Consider the following 23,220-nt stretch of genomic DNA (forward strand, 5'->3'; position numbering starts at 1 on the left):
CTTATGCTCAGTACTACTCTAAGCACATCGGAAGTACAGACGGGTTCTTCTATATCTTCACACCTTCATTTTTCCTAGTGTAAGTGTTGCAGATAGAAGATACTCTTTTGATAGTTGTTTAATTACTTTCCAGCCTTCCAACTTAAGGCTCTTATTGGACTTAAATATATATAAAGTGTGTATCCTTTACATGTGTTTTCCTCTTATGCAACTTTCTCTGATGGGGCAAAAACATCTCAGTTCCCAGGGAGGGTAAGGTCATGATAAACCCATAACTTAGTAGAATCTCATGATTTCAGGAAACTTTGCAAATTGGGGGTGGGGAGGGTAATTCCCTCCAAAACAGAAGAAATAGAACAAAGATGAATATGTTTTAATAAAAAATTTTTATTATGATTATTTACACCAGTTCCTTGATAAGCGTATAAATGTAAACTTTTATCATTGGCATTATTTCACATATGACTTATCGAGATTCAGAGTTAATACTGTCATTTGAGTGTACAGGTAGTGAGAAAATTTTATTATATTCACAGAATATACATACACGTGCATCCAAAATGTGTCCCTCGTTAAGCCAGTGGTATAGACACAGTCCCATTGGCCCGGCTTCTGGTCCGCAGGTGCACACTGGGGTCAGTGATGTCCTCCACATGATCCTCGCTCTTCTTTTCCTTCAGGCTGTTGATGAATCTCAGGGTAATTTCGTCCCACTCCTCCGGCAACAGCATCAGCAGAAACCCAATGCAGATGATGATGGTAGCAGCCAGGCGGACGACATTGAATATCACCTCCTGCTTCAGGAGATCCACAGCTAGGGCAGAAAAATCAGGTCTGTCATAGGCTGTGACTGTTTCTAGGCTTCTCTGAGAACAAATGACCGAAGTCAGTGCTACATCTAGAGATTTCTAAGGTCTCCCTTGTTCTTTCAAGCTCATCTTTCCTTTCTCCATATCATTCTATCGTTCCCTTTGCTCGCTTTCTGTTTCTTCTCCCTAAGTCTCAGGCTTATCCTTCAAGGCTCATGTCATCTCATTTAATTGCCTCTGCAAGTTTTATTTCTTGAAACTTCTCCTCTGCGTCCCTTCACACTTTTCCAGTTTCATTGGGCCGCTGATGATTTTTCAGATGAGCCAAGCTTGTTAATGCCTACGTCTTGGCACATGCTGTTCTTTTAAAAAAATTTTTAATTGAGGTGCAATTCCTGTAAATTAAAATGAACTCTGTTCAAGTGAATTTAGTGGCATTTTGTATGTTCACAATGTTGTATAACCGCCACCTCCATCTGGTTCCAAAACATCTCCATCACTTCAAATTATAACCCCTTACCCATGAAGCAGCTACTCCCCAGCTCCCTCCCCGACCTCCCAGTTCTTGTGTGGGGATCTGCTGTAGGTTTCCATGAGTTAACCTATTCTGGAGATTTCACATAAATGGAATCATACCACATGTGACTTTTTTGTGTGTGGCTTCTTTCACTTAGCATGACGTTTTCGAGGTTCAACCATGTGGTAGCATGTCTCCATACTCCCTGCCTTTTTATGGCTGAATGAGATCCCATTGTACCACAACTTGGTTATCAGTTCATCTGTTGATGGACATTTGGGTGTTTCCACCTTTTGGCCATTGTGAATAGGGCTGCAATGAATATTCATGTACAAGTATACTTTTGAGTCCCTGTTTTCCGTTTCTCGGCATAGGTACCTAGTAGTGGAATTCTTGGTCATGCATAGGCTGTTCTTTTTACATGGAATGCCCGTCCCTTCTCATATCCACACCATCCAGCTAATCCCTGCGTTAGTTCTCTCTCTTGGCTTCTTACAGGAAGCCTCCCTGGAAGCCACTCCTGTGTGCTCTCAGAGCCTTCATTACACACCTCTATCAAGACAATTCTCTTTCTACATTGTAACTACTCAATTCCTTTTGTCTCCCTCTGTGTACTGCATGGTCCAGAGAACAGGAACTGTGTCTCACTCAGGACCCCTCACCAGCGTTAGCACTGTTCCTGGCACATCCTAAGTGCTCAGAAATGATGTGTTGAATGACCGGATCCCTGGGTGAATGAATGAACTTCCTTGACAACTCCTCTCCTCTCTGATATTTCTTTCCTCTGGATATCTTTTAGTCTTAAGAGTCTGTCTCACACGATTTGGCATTTGCTAATAAATCACACTGTGGGGTTGTAAGTTATTTCATATATGCTGGGCTTGTTTTCCAAATTTGGTGAAAGTTTCTTATGGGAACAATAATATCCTTCCCGCCCCCTGCCCCCCGTTTCTTCTACAGTTCTGCACACAGTAAGTGCTCAATGAACACTTGCTGATTGTCCCGGGGCAGAGAAAGGTGGGTACCCGAGACTTGGAAAAATAGAATTTTACAGTTAGAAGGACTATACGGTGTTCCAAATCACTCACTTTCATTACTTGTTTCATTGACAGGTTGCACTAGGAAGATTATCCTGGAAAAATAGCTTCTCTTCTCGTCCCTGAAGTGAGTCCAATTGCTTTTTCCTGTATCTATTCCTGAGGGCCATCTGCTGTGCCCTCAGGAGAAACTTCTGCCGCTCCCCACGGATAGTCTGATGGGGAGCCAACACCCTGAACATTTCCTACACTTTCATTAGTGACGTTTACTTGAGAGTCCTCGGCTGGGATGCCTTTTGTTTCCACGGGACTTCCTCTAAAAATACCGCAAAATTAGGTTGTCAGGGAGATTACATGAAACCCAAATGATACATTTGGTATTTAATTCTAAAAGCACGACCGAGTAAAAACAGTGTTTATAGCTGCAAATTTTAAATCTGCTGCATAGTTATTCTGTTGTCTGCCACCTTCCCGATATTTAAAAACATCTTCCCAGGCAAGGGACATAATTCACAATTGCTCGAAGAAACAACACAGGGTGTAAAAGGAACACAAGCAAGAGACTGCGCACATGTCAAATCCTACAAGTACCTGCATTTCCAGGAACGCTGAGCACTGTCCCGATGGAGATCAGGATTGGGTATGTCAGCACCACGCCGACATTCACCAGGATATTGAAGGCTGTAAAATAAAGGATATAGATGATGAAGGGAAACTGATCTGCTGGGCTCTTTCCTTCTTAACATAATAGAACCAGTGTTTTTGCTAAACCTGCCTTCTACACTGTCTGCACCTTTGGTCAATTAATTCTCTGATTTGGGAGCCGGATGCACGTTTCTCCATTGAAGTAGTCCATTCTTCTTTCTCCTCTGCCACCTTGACTGCCTGATCTCTTGCCAACTGGCTGGCAAGGGGCATATTGAGCAAATGCAAAGCAGTGAAACAATCAATTTACGACACTGCTTATTAGCACTATAAAGGTAGGCTGGGGCCAGCCAGAGGTTGAAAGAAGACAATGATTGAAGTTTGGGCTTTTTCCCTTTGTTACTTTGTTATATTATGACATATTCCTGATAACTAAAAGGCTCTCATGTTACTGCCAAAACAAAGCTCTATCCAAGCATGGCCTATGCGCTTTTATTTCCTTTCTCTCGTGGTGAGCATCATGCAGGCAAACAAAAGTGTGCTCAGTGTAATGCACTGAACCCCAGGGACCTTTTCCGCATCCTGACTTGTGCACAGATTACCCAAGGGCAGGTCCACAGAACCAAAGGAAGGTGTAACTAGATATCTTTTAATTAATATCTTTGGATCTTTCTAGTAAAATATAAAACAATCATCTACCCCCTACAAAAATGATCAAAAATACATGTTTTCAAAAGAAAAACAATTATAAAAAAAGAAAAACAATGATAAGCTACATAGCATTGTTTTATTTTATTTTATTTATTTATTTTTTTTATGTAGGCTCCACACTGGGAATTTGGGTTATGACTATTCCCAGCTAGATTGTTTTTGGCCAGAAAATTATCTAGGCACTTTTAATTAGAATGTTTGGATCTTAGGAGATCAAGACCTGAGCTGAGATCAAGAGTCTGACACTTAACCCACTGAGCTACCCAGGTGCCCCTACATAGCATTATTTTAATGGATTTCAATCCAGTGTTTATTTTAGGGGTTGTTTAGATGTTTAAGAATGGTCCTCAATTCAGAGAGATCTCTTTGTAAATTACTCAACCATGTTGCCTATATCTCTATAGAACCAAAGATGGTTCTAGAACTACTCCATTCAGGACAGTGTTTATTCTTCTATGCTATCTACAATTCTTGCTTTAATTAAGCCCACTAACTTAGTTATCTGGAGTCACTTGTACTTGGTAGTTAGAGACAGTGGGTTTGACTTTCATAAAACTTGGGCTCCTTCATAATTATCATATAATAGTAGTGGCAATTAAGGCAGAGGACCTTCCCCAGTTAGTAACTCTTTCTCCTTCATGGCAAAGCTACAATGAAAATGTTCCTGCCCCTCAACTCTCTCCCCAGACTCAGGGAATCAACTATGGCACACTCTAGCTAAAGTCAGGAATTTTTTCAGTCCCACACAGACTCTGCTAAACTCCTGCACGGCTATTTTATTAGCTGAACTGGATATTTCAGTGGGTTGAAAGTATTAGTGTTTGGGTGAGAACTGAGCCCTTCCCACTCAGCAAGAAACAGGGGGCTTCACCGAAATGTGTTGTCTGTTTTTAATCAGTTCTTTAGGTAGAACACTTACTCATTTTTCTGACAACCTAAGGACAAGAATATATAATTCAATATGTTATCTGTAGCATGGGGCCCAGCCCAAGTTGAAATGGGCTTCAGACATGTCAGGGGAACGGATCAGGCCAACCTGCATTTGGGCTTAGGCACTCCCTGGCAGACAGCCTGACCTTCGAGAAGGAATGAAGCAAGGTGAGCCTAAGCAAATAAAAGCTGTAGTTACAGACAATGTGGGCAGGCCAGAGGACCACCGGCTATTTGTCCAGCCCAGCTCTAGCCAGATCATAGCTGGTTACAATGGAGAAGAGAGGGATGGAAATAAAAACTCAGGAACAGGAGCAGTGAAGATTGTATAAACCCTGGGGTGTGTAACACAGGAGAGAGACTGTCCCCTCATTTTATCACAGAGCAGCTTTGGCACCATGAGGACTGCTGTGGGCTGGGGATGGGCTGGGTGGAGCCCCTCTGGTACTGGGCAGCGCTATACCCAGTGGAGTATGGAGATCATGCTGCTTGATGGAGAACTAGTACCCAGTAGCCTGGGTGACACCCAACCTGAGTGGGGCTGGTATAGGAGCATGTATTAGACCTGCCAAGGGATATATGTTGGTGAAGGGCTACTTTGCAGAAAGCTGGAGATCATGTGTACACAGCTGAGGCCAAGAGTCAGTGAAATTTGGGTTATGACTGCTCCCAGCTAGATTGTTTTTGGCCAGGCAATTATCTAGGCACTTTTAATTAGGATGTTTGGGTCTTATGGAAACAGTGCTATTGAATTCCACTCAATTTAGCAGAGGTTATGAAAGGTCATAACTACATATTTCTGGACTTCAAACGTAGAATTCAGAGCACCAACAATTAACATCTGATCATTCTCTTGTCTCAGACCTCACCTTAGGGGCCTGGGCTAAAGTAGAGAAAAAGATGACCCAGTGCTTATGTGGGAATGAAAACCTGGGCATGTTTTTCTCCCAGGAATTGCAAAGCTGCTTCAGATTATGTCACCTTGATAAAGAAGGTCAGCTGAGGGTTGGCAGACGTCCTGCAGGTCAAGTGTGGTGGGTAAATGGGGACCAGGCAGAGGGGGCTGTCCTTAGGAAGGGTGAGGGCAGAGGAGCAGAATGAAAGTGATTTGGCTCTGAGTAAAGGGACATTGAGTCATGTCGTGGTTGCTGTTGTTCACCTGCTTGGGGAGACAAGAGTGGGTTTGTTATTTTTCAGGTTCCTTTTACAGCTAGTGACAGAAGCAGCACAGCTGGAAAGTGGGAGCCCCCTGGTTGCTCAGGTGAAGCAGACCACCTTGAGTTTGGGGAGTTTGGAGAGACAACATTAAAAAGTCTCCAGTTGACTTTTTCTTGGTCATCGACTAGGCACAGCCTACTTAGAAGGGCAACCAAGTCTAGTTCTGCCTTCTTCTCGTGCTTGCTGAGGGCTTCCTATCTCAAATTCCTTCTCCATACACAGCCCCAGAGTGGGCTGACTAAAATGCAGATGTGAGCCTGTCATCTCTGCTTAAAGATTTTTCAGTGGATTTTAAATCCACTCCCTTAATGGGTTTCCAGGCCCTTCATGACCTGTTTCTTTCCAGAATGTCATCTCCTTCCTTCCTCCTTATTCCTTCTGCACTTGGTATTCCATCCATTTTGATCCACTTTGAGTTCCTTGAATGCACCCTCTCCTCTCTCCCTCTGCTTGGCACACCGTGCTACACCTGGAACACAGTGACATCATACAGTACATCATGAAGAATGGACAAGGCTTCTTGAAGACCAGTGGTGATCAGAGTGGCCTGGGCCTCCAGCTCACACATTAGCCCATGGGAGGTATACCAGTTGAACATCTCTGATCTAATGAGGCAATAGCCTGCAAAGAACCTTCTAACCATTAGCCAACCTTAGGTAAGTTTGGGAAATAGAGGATGAAGTTTCCCAAGGGAATAACCCTACTGTGATCATTTATCTATCCAAGGAAAGTTCAAGTGACATAGGGAATGGAAGGCAAAATCCAGGGCCACTTACCCAGCCACAGCCCGGCCATCCCACAGAGATAGCCCCATGGCAGAGCTGCAAATGAGGACCAGTGCTCCACCTTGGTGAAATACAGGATGATCGGGGTGAAAGAGATGAAGATCAAATTGAAGAAACCCAATGTGGAGACAAAGTGTGCTGCTTCACCGAAGTTGGCACTTCCAAGAAACATCTTGAACAAAACCTTGGGTTGGGAAAGAAACTCCTTAGCCACACAGTTAAAAACTTTGCTAGAGCAGAAAGGCAAGTTCTACACAGTGAACTGACCAGCCCAGAGTTTATCCTCTATTTCTTCTTACCCCACCAACTCCATGGCACTAAATGGACCGTTGAGATAAGGAAGTAAAATGCCCTGTAGTCTTCATATGAAACAGCAAATGCCATAAAATGAATTCCTTATGATGTTGGAAACTGCTGAAGGCATTGTGTTAAATACCACCATCGGGGATGGGTATAGGGTGAATGATAACTAAGAGTGCAGGTAAACCCAGGACAATCTAGGGTTGAGATGCCATCAGTTCTTCCCCTCAAGCATGGGATTCATTTTACCCGTAATCTGACAGATACCACAAACTAAATTAGAGAGACGATCTTTATGTTGTTGAGAGACATAATAATGATGCCTTGGATTTATAAGCACCTTTCTCTCTGAGCTTAACATATTTTCACAAATACTGTTTATTCTCCAGATTAAAAAAAAATTTTTTTTCCTGGATATAAATATGTGTACAGAGGAAGATAACAAGGAGGTGTGAATGGTCAACATAAAGCCACGTTGGGCTAAGGAGGACCCAGGTGTCTAGTTGATACTTCTTGGCTTTATAACCCTTCTGCTTCCTATATTAATCCTTGAACAATGTAGAATGGAGCAGATCTTCCTGATGGTGCACATTTGATTTTATGCATGTCTACAAATGTTACTGCTCCCAGGATGAATACATCTATAACATAGTCAGGAGAATACCTCAATAAGACAGCCATCCCAGTCACATAGCAATTCCAGGGGTTGCTTTTAATTTTAACCGAACTTACTATTTTTTTCTCTTGAGAGAGTTAATCAAGAGAACTTGACCACGTGCTGTTCTTTGATCCCATCAGACACCTTAGTGGAGTCTCAGTTGGGGGCCAGTTAGACACTAATGGCAATTGAGTGAAAACTTGTCAAGCTTGTCACAGAATCACTGGGCCAGGAAATGTCAATATGGAAATAGACTCAGTGCCCTAGGAGCTGCAGTGTTGGTGAATAATCAGAACAGGCATCCAGGAGGGATGCAAAGGATGTTTCCTGCTTTTCACAGAGAAGTTTCTCACTGAAACACCAAGAGAGGGGAAAGTGGAACAGTGCCTTAGCTACATCCCAAAAGCTGGCTCTGAAAAGTGGAGTTTTGGGGATAACCTTTTAGATCTGCTCCCTTAGTCCTTGCCTCTGAAGTCAGGGGCAACGACTGAATAGATTTTCCACTGAAGACAGGCAGCTCCAGCAGAGAACGAGTGGTAAGTACATAGTGCAGATTCAGAGTATCCATCAGAGAGGAAAGGAGGCCCTTTGTTTCACTAATAACAGGAGTTCCTGTGGCTTCTGGTTAATACGTAGCAGTCAACTCGCAAGTGACGGCTTGCTTGTTATTTTTAACACCTCATTGGAGTTAAGATAATGACTGTAGATAGTTAACATAAAGAAACTTAAAGAGAAGAGGAGTCTTTATCCGCCCCTGCTGCAACTGATTGATGATTGTGGAGGGGCCGAGGCGTGGAGCATGGGCTTTGGACGTGGCCAGTCAGAATTTAAATCTTTCTATCACTGCCTGGCTGTGTGCCCTTGGGCAAGTTACTTAATCTTTTAAGCTTCAGTTTCCTCATCTGGAAAGTGGGGATCAGTGCCTGTGCCTCAGAAAGTTGAGTTAGCACAGGTGAAAATTTCTGGCCAGTGCCCAGCATGTAGCAAGTACCCAGTAAATGGTACTTAGTCTTATTTGAACCATCTTTTTTTTTTTTTCTTCTCTAGCCAAGACTTTCATTGTCCCGGCTTCCTTTATCACTCGCATCTAAGTTACGAATGACAGCTAACCACATAAAAAAAAAGGCACAACATACCTTATATAATGCAGATGTAGAGGCTGAGCCCACTGCGAATGCCACTCCTATGATAGAATCTGTGTGGAAATTATCTGCATATGCCATCATGACGATACCCGTAATGGCCATAATTGCAGCAACTATCTGTCAAGTAGAACGCAAAGAAATTTTTCTTTAAAAAATTGATGCCTCCATATCTCAGGGCAAACAACTGAAGACTTCATGAGAGTTGCTAAATGCTTCCTCAAACCCAATTACCTCTCATCCATCGCTCTTTCAAGGTAGGAAGGGTCAGTATTAACAAGAAATCAGTATGCTCGTGAGACATCCAGACAGAGACTATAAAAGCTGCTCACATTCTAATTAAGGGCTAGTAATTGCAGTTTAATCTTTTAGCTCAACTTCTTAGAGATTAATATCCATGTTGGTGAAATGAATTTAATAGGAAATCACTCCACAGCATTTTCATCTAGACTGTATTCTTTTTCTTCAAACAATTCAGCATACATTTTAATCAGCTCCTCAGACGAATGCATGATTTTGAAGATTGACCCATCACCAGGACTTGATTAGGGAGACATAACACTGATGCAGCTAAGAGGCAAAATTTAGGCCAAGGGACAAAAAGGAAAGCCTATCATCTCTCCCAGTGATTTATAAGGAGGGAGCTGAGTTTGCACTGGCACTGGGCATGTCAAACGGAGGCTAGTTCTTCTTTTGGTTTATGTGCAAATTAACCTCAAAAAGATATATTCTGGGGCGCCTGGGTGGCTCAGTTGGTTAAGCCACTGCCTTCGGCTCAGGTCATGATCCTGGAGTCCCGGGATCGAGTCCCGCATCGGGCTCCCTGCTCGGCGGGGAGTTTGCTTCTCCCTCTGACCCTCCTCCCTCTCATGCTCTCTGTCTCCCAGTCTCTCTCTCAGATAAATAAATAAAATCTTTAAAAAAAAAAGTGTTAAAAAAAAGATATATTCTAGAGCATTAACTGCCTAAAGTGAAATAGTCATCATTTGATTAAAATCATAATGGTCTACCATAAATTGATATGATCCTGGATCTATTCAAAACAGGGGTCCACTCCCTTAGTGAAACGCTGACTTGCATCTGTTTCTGAAATTATCTTGACCTGATTCCAGTAGAAGCCATTTCAAAGCCATAGTAAACAGTACAATGATGGCCCTGGAATAGGGAACGGTATGTCATTTCCCTGTGAAATAGTCTCACTGACTTTTAAACCCAGATGCAGCTTTGCAAGACCTGTATAGGCACCGGGTGGTTAATTTCGTTAAGGTTCAGTTCTGAGTATTCCTGAGTAAATCAGTTCCTCCGAGATAGCTTTTCCGCATATGTGACTTTTGTTGGCCCCTCCAAATATTATTAGTGAATTATTTATTACAACAAAATGTAGCCCTTTACACGTGACTATAGACTCGCTCCGGGCCAGTGCGGAGTATGAGAGTGATGACACATAATTTAGATGCTGCTGAAGCAATTCTTTTGTTAATGACCACCAAGAGCAAGTGCACTGTTGGTTTCAGACCTAGCTCCACACTGAAGCATCTTTTATGAAAAACAGCAGGAGTACTTGAGAACAGACGCTGACATGTCAGCAGTGAAAAACCGTCTTCATAAAGCGTTTTTCCAGGAGGCAGCTTGATGGGAGGCATTCCTCTTGCTGAGTGAATATCATATTCTCTAAAGCTCCCAGGCATGTGTTCTAGTTAGGCTTTGCCTCTCACTAGAGGGAATAGAATCTAATACACACACCACGAGGTGTCAAGGAAATTTTCCAAACAAGAAGTAATAGACTCATAAATAAACATGGGGAGGGGGTTATCTCGACCTGGAAATTCTGCGAGGGCTATCATTTTCTTTGATTTGGGGATTTATGGTTCAGCCCAGGACTTGCAACGATCCTTTGGGCAGTCTGATTTCAGAGAAATGAAAAGGCACGTTAGACACTGGCATTTTCTGATTTGTTTTCATGTTTAAATAATGTTCATGGGTCAAAGCGTTCAGGTGCGCAAGTCGATTTCCCTCATAAGACTGAGCTTGTAGGACAAGAAATTTGAACCAATATTTGTTTTCTTTCAGCCAAGCATCAGTTACGTTTTCTTGTTCAGATCAAGACAGGGTTATTAGAATACACTATTAATTGTAATGAACTTTAACATGATGTACTGTTTCATATTTAAAATTATTGTATAACACATAATATCTGGGTTTAAGCAATTGTGTGTAATATAGAATTCTGGGTCTAGGGAACTCTGAAAACAAACAGCCTATCGAAAAAAAAAAAAGCAGCAGCAAAAACAAGAACACTGTCTAGAAAGCGATGAACATTTGATACTATTACCCCAGGATATGGCTTCAGTTAGAAGCACTTCCTTTTCTGAGTCAGCCTTTAGTAAAAATATATATGCACAATATGTCTATTATAAATTTTCCCAAGATAGGAATTGCGTATGGACAAAGATTATAAATTTTATAGCAATTCAAAATTATAACTGTGATGAGCCTTTTAAAGATCTCCATTAGATTTTATATTCAACTTCTTGTAGAAATATTAGCTGGACCACTTAAGTTGACATATCAATTACACCAGTGTCTCTTTCAATTGCCTTCATGGAGAGGAGCATTTTTCATGTCGGGGGGCGGGGGGGCAGACAATGTAATTAGTTAAGTTCTAAAAGCATGAAAATCTGAATATTTGAGATGTTAGAAAAATTCTTCTCTATGGTATGAACAGTAATTTATAGGTTATATAGGTTTCCTGGGAGGAAAAGGTAAGTTAAATTATTTTCCACATTTTTAATTTAAAGTTCACCACTATCTAACAGAACAAATTTTCTTTGGCTGTGTTTTAAGGTACTTTCAATGTGTTTCTTATCTACACAGCTGGAACTCAGGGACGAGAGCTCAGCTAATCTAGGAAATGCAAGGAAATGTGGGCGGGGGGGGGGGGGAGGCTCAGTGGAGTGGTCATTCGGATCCCAGAGGTGGCTCTCCTGGCACCACTGGTTAACAGCAGAGTAGATACTTTTCATATTTCCAGAGAACGAATAGCATAAACACAGATCTGAGTCACAGGTATTTTCAGAATTGACCAGTTATCAAGGAAGGATTCGTAGTCTGTTCTTTTGAACAAAAACCACAAATGATTCTTCTTGGGCTCGGGACCCTGGACACGTGCCTGCAGGAAGCCCGTGCCTTAAATCCGGGTCAGAAGTGCTCCAACCCCAAAAATGCCTTTGAGCACATTAGCATCTAGACGAGGGATGCTTCTGCTGAAAAGATACCATCTCATGGTGCCCGCTGTCTGGCTCCAGAAAGACATGGTTCTCCTCACACCCTACTCCAGTTCCAGCCCTATAACCAACCGGAGTGTCTAAGTAAGACAGAACACTCACCACTATCATTCCGTGAATCTGGTTCGGGTGAGAATGTTTGTAACCATAATGACCATAACCCTCCCAATGCCTCATTTTTAACTTTGGAAACCTCTCAGACCTCTCACGTCATGGTGTGCCCACCTGGGGGGAATACCCCGAGGAAGAGGATTTATTTAGCCCATTTGCTCAGCATACCTCTTAAGGGACATTTCCTCCTGAGCCAGCTACCTTCCTCTGCAGACTCAGCCCCCTCTGAGAGCCTCCTGTCAACTTTCAGGGCTAATCAGAGGGAGACCATGAGGCTGTCTGAGTGTGTTCCTAAAGCCCAAAGATGGCTTTGGAGGTAAACGTTTGATAATATCACTATGCTATTTACCATATGTGACCCGGCATGAAAGCTAGGCTTCTGTCATCTCTCAAAGAATTCATCTGTATACATAAAAGCTAGAGGAACATCTGGCTTTTGGCTGTTTTCTTTTCTTGTATCGTCATTTCTTTTCTTTTTTTTGTCTCAGGCCTTCCAAACCAAAATGGTCTGGCCCGTCTCTTGATCTCTGTGAGTGTTCACCAGCCTCATTACAGTTACTGTTTCCCCCACTGACAAAATGGTGTCCAGAATTATTATTTGTGTAACAATACACGCTCTTCCAGGGTTCAGGGTATTGAAGTGAACCTTTAATCGCTTCTCTTTCTAATTGCAACTGAAATAACTTTCCTTAATTTGCCTTGTGGTTAACAGTGTTTCTAAATCTGGGTGAGCACGGAGGGGCTTCTGTGGCTCACAACGGACCCCTGAACCCCAAGCCTCCAGTAGCCTCTAGAAAGGAGAGCCTCAAAGGTACACTGCTGGCAGGGTGGTACTCAAGCCCAAGACTACAGGTCCGCAGCTGAAGGTGGGATACACATTAATAGCTTGGCCGGTGAGACCTGCACTGATGATCATCCTTATTTAAGTAGAGTCCATTTTCAAGGAAAACCAAGGCTATGCAGAAACCTTAAGCTTGTCCACATGCTACATTTAAGGTTCCATGAAGGTGAACCGTCTGTTTCACTCAAATCCAGTGAAATTGGACAAGAGTTGAAGTGTGAGAAATGAAAGAGGTGGGCAGTGTTTAGCCATACAGATTGTGTGTGTGTGTGGCGGGGGGGGCAGAGGGTGCCTGGGGACAGGTCAAACCAAGTTGTTCAGAGCCCCAAACCGAGATTCCCACCCCCCATCCCCCAACACACATCTATTTTTATATGAATCAAATCCATCTGAAAATGATCTCTAAGGGAGACCAGGATTGGAAAAGTGGGAAAGAACTGCCAGATGGAAAGACTAAAGGGTGTGCACGGAGGATAGAGCAGATCTATTGATGGCATCTCATTAAGGGATTACAGATTCCTTGCGGGCATAAAATTGGGAGAGCATTCCACCTCAGCTTTCTCCTCCCAGTATTCACGAATTTTTCTCCTGCCAAGAGGGGGATGATAAGGATGAGGCCCACTACCCATCCTCTGCTGCCTCCTCTAGGAAGCATGAGGGTTCTGGATAGAGGATTCTGCACTGCACACAAATGAGCAGTTAGGGCATAAATGTCAACCAAAGGCAAGATGGAAACAAAAGGTTATCTCGACTCTTCTCTAAATGTGTCATATTGGCACAAATCAGTAACAGCTCAGCTCCAGTGTCCTGATTTAGGGCACTCTGGAGCTCAATTTGAATTCAGAGAAGTGCAGGTTAAGCAGTGAAAGATTACATTTAACTGACATACTGTAGTCGGTCCGTGGTGGATCTTGGAAAGTAACCAAAGGAGCCACAGTTTGGAAAGTTAACTGCATAGGGACCCAGCTAGAAAAATATGTGAGTGTCAAGTCAAAGAGACACAAATTCATTTCCTAAATCTGCTAAGGAAGTTTGGGGTCTGCTGAACCATTCACCACCCACCAATTTTCTTCCTCCATTCAAGGAAATTTAAAAATGAAAGAAAAATTTCAATTAACAATATAAAAGATGAGACAGGGACAAGATCTGAAAGAAGAGTTTCAACTTCCTAGTCTGACATTTACTTTTCAGACTGGAGTGCAATCGATACCCGTGACGGAGAAGAAAACCCCCAGCCAGTGGTTCATTTTCTTTGAGGAGAACCTTTTTTTTTATTAAGGTGATTTCTCTGCTTTTCATGAATTTAAGAACTCTAGCTAAACAAGACAGGATCTTGAAGATGGGAAAACACCCTTTTTCAAAGCTGCAAGAGTTGGATTCTCACCAACATTTGTGCAATTAAAAGAAAAATCTTTTTAAAAAGTTTACTAATTTCCATGGGATGATCATATATCAGCTGTAAGCAACTCCTCATGAAAGAGTTTTTAACACAGCAATGTTTACCAGCAAATTGGCTGAAATGATTTTGTGCTAGAAAACTAAATGTACAACAAATTACCTTTCCATCTGTAATGCAATCAATATTCTAAGGAAACAAAAGATTAACAAGTTATTCATAAAACAGAATCATTTTTCCGTGAGCATTGCTACTTCTGGCCAACTGGTGCTCCGGAACAACCCATATTTACCGATTTTATAACTTAAAGCATCCTTCATTCTGTCTAGGGTGTCATTTGGATGTGAAAAATAGAAGTAGGAAATGTGATCATCTTAAATGTGAGCAATCTTCGGGTCAGACAAATGAAAATTACAATCCAAAAACAATCTATCTGTAAACTACTGAAACCTTAGAGTGAGTCAAAAATACAAATTGTAATCTGATGACCGAAAGCAGCACTTTAACTATTAAGAAAAAAGAGAGAGTAGTCCAAGTGGGGAGGCCTGCACGGGCTGTGCTTTGATCCTGTCTGGATGTAGGCAATGAAACCTGCATTTACATTGTCAGTGTTCTGTTTGCTCTCCTTTAATTTCTCAAATGACCCAATTATACATGTTCTTAATATATCTCAGGAAAAAACAGAATTGCTGAGACTGTCAAAAAGCAAAACGCTGACGCTGTTTTGGTTCTTTTCATATCCCATGGCCTCATTACAGGCGTCGTTAAAATTACACCTTGACGTTCTTCTGGATTGTGGCATTAAACACTTCCTCATGTTTCCCAGTGAGGAGCAAAGCATTTCCTGGTATGTAAAAAGAAAACTATCTGACTTCTACCATGCTTGACGTTCGTGTTTACCATTTTGCCATCTATAAGGTCTTAATTTATGTACGTCCTTATTAACAAGTATATACAACTCATTGGCTACGTAATGGTTTTTTTTTTCTACTGGGTCTTACTACTTACGGGTGCTGTAGTAGTTTCCTGAGGCTACTGTCACCAATTACCACAAACTTGGTGACTGAAAACAACAGAAATTTATTCTCTCACAGTTCTGGAGGCCAGAAGTTCAAATCCAGGAGAGCCATGCTCCTAACGGCAGCTCTGGGAGAGAATACATTCCTTGACTCTTCCAGGTTCTGGGGGTCACCCCTGCTTTCCTGGGCTTGTGGCCACGTCACTCCAACCTCTGTCTCTGTGGTCACATTGCCTTCTCCTCTTCTGTGCGTCTCTCCTGTGTGTGTCTCTTATAAGGATATATGTTATTGGAATTAGGGCCACCTAAACAATCCAGGATGATCTCCTCTTTGCATGATCCTTATGTTAATTATGTCTGCAAAGACCACTTTTCCACATAAGGTCAGATTCACAGGGTCTGGGAATGAGGATGTGGACACCTTATTGGAGACCACCATTCAACCCACTATAGATGCCAATTTTCGAATGGTGATGGTCTGTAGCCTCTAGGCAGATTTCCTAAATGTGTGATTTAAATAGAAGTTACACAGCTGAGTTTTTGTGTGTGTGTGTGTTTTTTTTAAATCTCAAATAAACACTGAACCTCTTTTGATAGGACACCTTGCATCAGTAAGTTCCCTGGTTAAATGCATTCATTCACTCCAATGCAACTGATTGTCTCACTGGTAAATCTAATAGAGAAGATACTGATTCCCTTTTGGTATTCAGATGCAATTGAAAGGGCAGAAAAGCCCCTAAATCTCCTCTTTTCCCCTTTCTTCTGAGAAGGCCCTCCAAATCCTCATGGGTAATCCATGGTGCTGGCAGATAGAAAAGAGAAAGAACTTGTAACCATGAATTTATTGACTATATCCTCAAATATCTACTGAGCCCTGTTTTGTCCCCTGCCTTATTCTAGGTGCCAGAGACAGAGGCAGAGTTGGCTTCATGGGCCTATGATCTTTGCAGATGCATAGGGTCCCATGATTAGAAGGGCCTTGCCCTTGGTTTCATGCTCTGCTGTTGCTGCGTTGAAATTATGGACAGATTTTTTTGAGTGGTCCCTGTGTTATTTAAGAAACAAAACATATCAACATAGGGGAAGGGAAGGAAAAATAAAATAAGATAAAAACAGAGAGGGAGGCAAACCATAAGAGACTCTTAACTATAGGGAACAAACGAAGGGTTGCTGAAGGGGAGAGGGGCAGGGGGATGGGCTAGATGGGGGATGGGCATTAAGGAGGGCACTTATGCCGAGCACTGGGTGTTACATGTAATGACGAACCACTGCATTCTACTCCTGAAACCAAAACTACACCATATGTTAACTAACTTGAATTTATTTATTTTTTAATTTAAATTCAATTAGCCAACATATAATAAACGATTAGTGTCTGACTAACTTGAATTTAGATAAAAACTTGGGGGGAAAAATAAAGCTGCTTTAAAAATTAAAAAAAAAGGAGTGGTACCTGTGTTTTCATTTTGCACTGGGCCCCACAGATTATGTAGCTAATCCTGAATGGAGCAGTGAGCAATATAGGGAGGGTCCCTGCTCTCAAGGATTTGTCAGGGTACTTGAGGGTAAACATCTAGCACCAGTGTTTCACATATAAAAACATAATGGAAAGTCCTTTGGATGGCAAATCTAAGTTAGCTGGTGGAGAGTGTGGTACACATCTGGGTATATTCTAATGTATCATGGACTGGTTCAGAGTTTCTCAACTTGTCTGCTATCATAGCTTTCTACTTCTTGTTCATGTCAAGCTTCAGTTCTGAATCTTTGAGCAGCATCTCCCAAGATACAATTGGAATTTGCTATTAAAAAAGTTTTAAGGGTTGGGTGCCTGGGTGGCTCAGTCGTTGAGCGTCTGCCTTCGGCTCAGGTCATGATCCCAGGGTCCTGGGATCGAGTCCCACATCGGGCTTCCTGCTCGGCGGGAAGCCTGCTTCTCCCTCTCCCACTCCCCCTGCCTGTGTTCCTGCTCTCGCTATGTCTCTCTCTGTCAAATAAATAAATAAAATCTTTAAAAAAAATAATAAAAAAATAAAAAATAAAAAATAAAAGTTTTAAGGGTTAATGGCCATCATCAACTCTCTCTCTAGTATTAATTTCAGCATTTAGGGGGCCAGGGACCCTGAAGTCATTGCAACAAGAACAATATTTGGACAGAAAAATATGCTTAAAATCCAGTCTTGGACATCTCTTTCAGAGAACAATAAGTATGTGATGTTTATCTTCTGGGAAAAGGCTTTTCATTTGTACCTCTTTCTAAAGAATTACGTTCTCAATATTTTCATCATGGTGGCATGCCAGATGACATGAATGAGATCTGGCTCCTTAAATCTGCATGGCTTTCAATCAACCTAACCTAGAGCAAGCATACAAAAGAATTTTTTTTCAAAACCATATTACTTCTGAAAGGAATAAACTCAGAACTGAAGTGGCTGGTGGGAGTTTAATACAGTTCAATGAAGGATTTGTACCCGAAAGTACAAATTGCTGCTTTTCGTTCCATTTCTAGATTAGTCACACTAGATATATAGCCACTTTTAACAGCATTGTGCCATTACCAGTGACTTTAATTACTCTTTGGTAACCTTATCTACTTACACCAACGTTAATTAAATCCATCTCGGGGCCGGGGGGGAGGGAAAGCATGAGGGAGTCGTCCCAACATATGTTGATTGAAAAAAAAATCATAATCTTTACTGTGGCTAATTTTCTCAGACCCTTCTTTCCTGAGGACAGAAGGAGTTGATCACACCACTAATTCTTAAAAAAGAACTTATTTTTCCCTGTCTGTTTTCGGGCCTCCTGTTGAAATCAGCTGACTGCCCAAGGGAGTCTCTTTATCCTTTCATGATATGGTAATTGCCTGGGTGTCCTAATGCATCTTCAAATTCCAATTTGTACTCAGAACCAATGGGGAAAGTTTGACAGAAATTCCATGAAACAGAGGAGCTCTCCCGATGCCAAGGATTTACGATTACGGGTGTCCTCACACATTGAATCAAGTGTGCCATTACCCTCACTCCCATGAACCTGTCTTTCAGCACGATCCACGACAGCAAGAAGACAAAGGCTTTGTTACAACAGAACAGAGCAGAGACATCCGTGGCTGTCAGCTTCTTTAAAGCCAGTAAATACAGGTAATTAGTCAAAGTCCATAGAATAGAAAAGGGAGCAGTTCTTTTAAGAAAGAGCTTCAATGTCAGACCATCTTCACCAAAAATCCGACTGCATTCCCTAGGAAAGAAAAAGAGATTAATTGTCAGGTACTAACTGTGACACATTTTGGGTTGTCTAACTCTTGACAGCCATTTTCTGGCAAGAACACAAACACTCAACACCCATTGTTCATCTGTGGAACTTACTGAACCCAGGGCTCCCACCTACGGGCCACAATGGGGGCAAAGGGTTCCATGGACAAGAGCCCACGTCTCCCCAGGCGCAGAGCTAGGCCCTTTCCTACCTAGATATTCTCTCGAGATGGCTGGGGCAGCCAGTCTGCTGCTGCTGAACATTCTCAGAGAAGCCTGGAGAAATACAGAAATGAGTATTTTCTAGGATTACCAGCTATTAGATGAGAGAGAAGATTCTTTCCCAAGGGGCGAATACAACAGGACCAAGAGGGCTGCGACTGTGTGAACAGGTAGAGATGACTTGCAGCCATGGAAAGCCACATGAGGTGGGATGTTATTTTTCCTAAGGGTCAAGGCCTCTTTCTAATGTATCCGCCCAGTTGACTAATTTGTTTTTCCTCTAGCATTTTTAAGACAGAAAAAAATGATGAAAGCTTCTGTGATGACCCCAAACTGGTAAACTAACTAAATAAAAAATCAAACTCAGGTTGTATTTATATACACATATTTGGCTGTTTTGGATGAATTATCTGCATTTATTGTGTAAAAATAATCACTTCAGTTAAATGTTTGCTTTGTTTGATTTCTGACTAAATTGATTATTTAACCCAAGGGGCCATTTTAATCAAAATGTTCAAACTAGCGATACAGACAGGCAGTAATGACGTGACAGAGTAACAGTGTTTGTCTGACTACGGATTGAAAAGAGGCTCGCCATTGGGATAACTCAGCTTTATTTTTTCCATTCAGTTGTTCATGAACATCCAAGCATTTACTGGGCAACTATCATGTGCCAGGCAGTGTGTTCTCAAGAGTCGTATAAATATCTTGTTCAAAGCAACAAGTTACTGATGTTTGCATGGTTATAATGAAATCTACATGGTTTCTCCGGCACTGATTTCTCTTCTAGCTTTTCCTGAAAAGAAACAATTGTGCCTCAAAGTATTTTGCAAACCAAAGTCATCTCGAACCAGTGTTTGCTCCACACGTATGAAGCAACTTACCCCATGGGAGGGCCACATGGAGGGAGGGAGTGACAAAGTGGTGAGGCTCTAAGCACAGGAGTATGGCCTTCAATGTCAAGTCTCACGGTAAACACTGCTTCCAGGCAGCTGAGAATGCTGGGAATTGTAGGCCAGCAAATCCCGGGAGGTTAAAAATGCGTATTGCACACACAGAAACCAGTGTAATAGTTTTAGTTTTTATGTGGGGGACAACTAAAACGGAAGGATTTTTGTAAAATAAAAATGCGATCTCCCAAAGGGAAATTCTAACTTGAGAGAGACAAAGCTTCAAGAAAGGGGCGAAATAACCTAAAAACAAAGTCTTTTGTAAACAGAAATCGCACCTACTCACACACCCAGGGAAATGGAGGGCATCTCTCGAGCCCCGCGGCCAGGGAGATACATGGAATCAGAGCCACAGTTGGCTCAGGACATCCTACCTGTCTGTCCTCACAAAGGGATCTGCTCTGTGAGAAAGTCTCCAGGGAGAGCTGGAGCTGAGAGCCGTGGGCTCATCCTGACATCTACAAGTACTAAATGACTTTGAAATACACATTGATGAAGAACCACAACAAATGCATTTCTGAGGAAAGGATTTCTTTTCAAATCGCTGGCCCTGGCCGCTGATGGTTCTTCCTTCCCAGAGCCCACCATCATGCTGGGTTGAGAGCTCTCAAGCAAAGACTTTGAATGCAGGAGAGCACACATTCTGACCCTGCAGGCAGGCACAGTGACAGGGAGAGCCCCCTCCCCCAGGGGGGCAGAGACTGTTCTTTTCACCTGGCCCCGCCTGGCCCCCTGGTGTTGGCTTCCTTATCAGTCCCCTCTTCTTCCCTTCTCTTCCTGCCAACCTTCTCCCGGTTTGTCACTGCTATAGCAGGACTTAAAAATGGTCTCCATTGAAACGCCAGGTCACCGGTGTAGCACCTTATGCTGTTTAAACATTAAGCGCTCAGGAATGTGACAGTTCAGAAAAAGAAAGGATTACTTTAGATAAGCAAGTAACAGTGGGGCTCTCCTTGGGATGATGAGATCAGAATTTCTAGGCAAGAGGCACTGACAGGTGGCAAAGCTTGCACTGAAGCTTAGAAGCTGGGGGACACTAATAAATTAATTATGCTCAACATTGGGGTGCCTGGGTGGCTCCGTCATTTAAGCATTTGATTCTTGATTTCAGCTCAGGTCATGATCTCAGGGTTGTGGGACTGAGCCCCATATCAGGCTCCACACTCAGCTGGGAGTCTGCTTGAGATTCTCTCCCTCTCCCCATCTCTCCCTCTGTCCCTCCCCCCCTCACAGGCTCTCTCTAAAATAAATACATAAATCTTTAATTATGCTCAACACTGTTACAGCACCTACTAGTTATTGAACCCCTTCTATATGTCAGATGACATCTTAAGCACATTTCATAGGTGCTGACGGAGATGAGTATATCTTTGGCTCTAGTTTCATGCTTTCTAGAGATTTTTTTCCTTAAGAAAACACCCTTGTCAAAACTATGGTTTATAAATATTTTCTTATTAAATTTCAAATTCATATGATGCAATTAAATGCTCTTGATTGTAATATCAGAAACGATTTCCAAATGAATAACCCCTATGATCTAAATTTGATACATTATTGAAAATTCTTTTGATGTTAGTGATAAGAAAAAAACTGAAAATGGTGATTCAAGGGAAAAGAAGAAACTAGTCAGAGGGTCTGAAGCTGTGGGACACATTCTGTTTCCAGTCTTCTACCCTAACTCTATTTTCCCCTCGTTCTGCCATGAGAGTTGCAGGAAGTGCCTTCTTGGCAGATGGTGTTATGAGTCTACAAGGAAAACAAGATCAAGGATCTCAGAATTTTCTGGCAATGTTTACCTCTCCTATGGGGGGGGGGCGCTCTGGAGAATAGTCCTGTCAAAGACAATGTTTTCTCCTTGACAATAACAGCCCTTTGATTCAGTTTCAGAAATCGTCAACTTCACCATACTTGCACTAACAGGTGGAGGTGTCTTGTCAAATCACAGGTTTTGCTAAATTCGGCATTAGTCAGACATGAGAGAGGTGGTGGAGATGAAGTTGATTCCCAAAACAACATTTCTGTCAGAAGCAGCCTCTTGTAAATGTGTTATCTCACATAAAACCAAGTCGGCTTGCTTTGAGGTGTTCTGAGGTGCTACATCCCATACTAAACTCTTGTTTTTGTCAGCATGTGTGTCTAAACCATAGGTGCATTGGAGTAGAACATACATGCTATGGATAAACTATTTTCAAACAGGGAGAATTTTAGTCTGATAATCATGTCCCCTGCAATTGCTTATGAAATATTGTTATTAAAAAAGACCTTATGCCCCAACATCACACCTATTTTGATGGGAATCAAATACAAAGTATCCTTAGCAATCACAAATAGGTGTCAGTCTTATTTCTTTCCTCCAAACCAGAAGACATTTATTATTTTTATAGGTTTTGTTTAATTTTAATTAAATAATCATGGATACCATGGAAAATCAGCTCACAGTGTGACTTTAATATTCTTGGGCACTTCCAAGCTGGTGATAGAAAAGGGAAGTTGAAGATACACACTTTGCAGTTTAAGTTTTTAAGAATAGTCTGATAATGCACTTCTTCTCGTGAAGGACAGGGGCAAGAAAGAAAGGTGATTTTGGCTTCTGAAAGATGAGTTTGTTGTCATTCTGCCCAGGAACAATAAACTGGTGTAGAGAACTGTCCCTCTCTCACTGCCATCCACTGAGGTCTTGACTACTGTTTTGTCTCCATGATTAGAGTGGCTGTCCTGGAAGTTATTCCTTCCCTCTGGGCCTTTCCTCTTCAAGAACCTGTCTGTTAGCAAAGATACTTTGACCCAAATGCTGCTTTTTGCCTTCATTGAATGCTATGCAGGACTGGTCCTGCCAGCTTCCTGAATGCTCCAAGATGGGACTGCAGAGGCCAAGTTTAGCACAGAGCAATTACTAGAACCATGGCACTACCAAGTTCATAGCTGGCGACCAACAGTGAAGGCCCCATGTGCTCCCAGCCAGCAAAGAACGGCATCTTCTAAACCTCAGGGCTGGGCTGCCTGGGTGGCTCATTCCGTGGAGCATCGACTCTTGGTTTTGGCTCAGGTCATGGTCTCGGGTCATAGATTGAGCCCTGTGTCAGCTTCCCACTCAGAGTGGAGTCTGCTTGGAATTCTCTCTCCCTCTGTCCCTGCCCCCCGCCATCAAATAAATAAATAATCTTTAAACCATCAGGGCCAAACTTCCTTTTTTATGAAACCAGATCATTTTATCTGCTTAGGCACCACAGTGTCCAGAATATTAAGCAAATGTTTTTGTAACAATTAATCTAATTAATACACATTTTTTTTTTTCCTGGGCTTGAGACATTGCGGTGTTCTTTTAAAACATGACTTTCTGAGATAATTCTGGATTTAAATCTGGATCCTGTTATTTAGACCTGTGTGACCTTGGACAAGTT

The 23,220-nt window shown here is 42.2% G+C and overlaps 1 protein-coding gene across 1 annotated transcript in view; it reads right to left on the minus strand.

Annotated features, from left to right (window-relative positions):
- Nucleotides 1-417: 417 nt before the first annotated feature.
- The window catches only part of SLC35F4 (solute carrier family 35 member F4), a 47,214-nt gene continuing 24,411 nt past the window's right edge, over nt 418-23,220 (minus strand). Inside the window, 5 exon segments of the mRNA XM_064571100.1 lie at nt 418-814; nt 2,955-3,044; nt 6,644-6,836; nt 8,747-8,872; nt 18,414-18,633. Of these exon segments, the coding sequence (XP_064427170.1) occupies nt 573-814; nt 2,955-3,044; nt 6,644-6,836; nt 8,747-8,872; nt 18,414-18,633 (871 nt within the window). The 3' untranslated portion in view covers nt 418-572.

This window comes from Mirounga angustirostris, unplaced genomic scaffold (genome assembly GCF_029215605.1).
Source record: "Mirounga angustirostris isolate CCGP_5_RB_7025 unplaced genomic scaffold, mMirAng1.0.hap1 SCAF_9, whole genome shotgun sequence".
In the NCBI taxonomy this organism is placed as follows: domain Eukaryota; kingdom Metazoa; phylum Chordata; class Mammalia; order Carnivora; family Phocidae; genus Mirounga; species Mirounga angustirostris.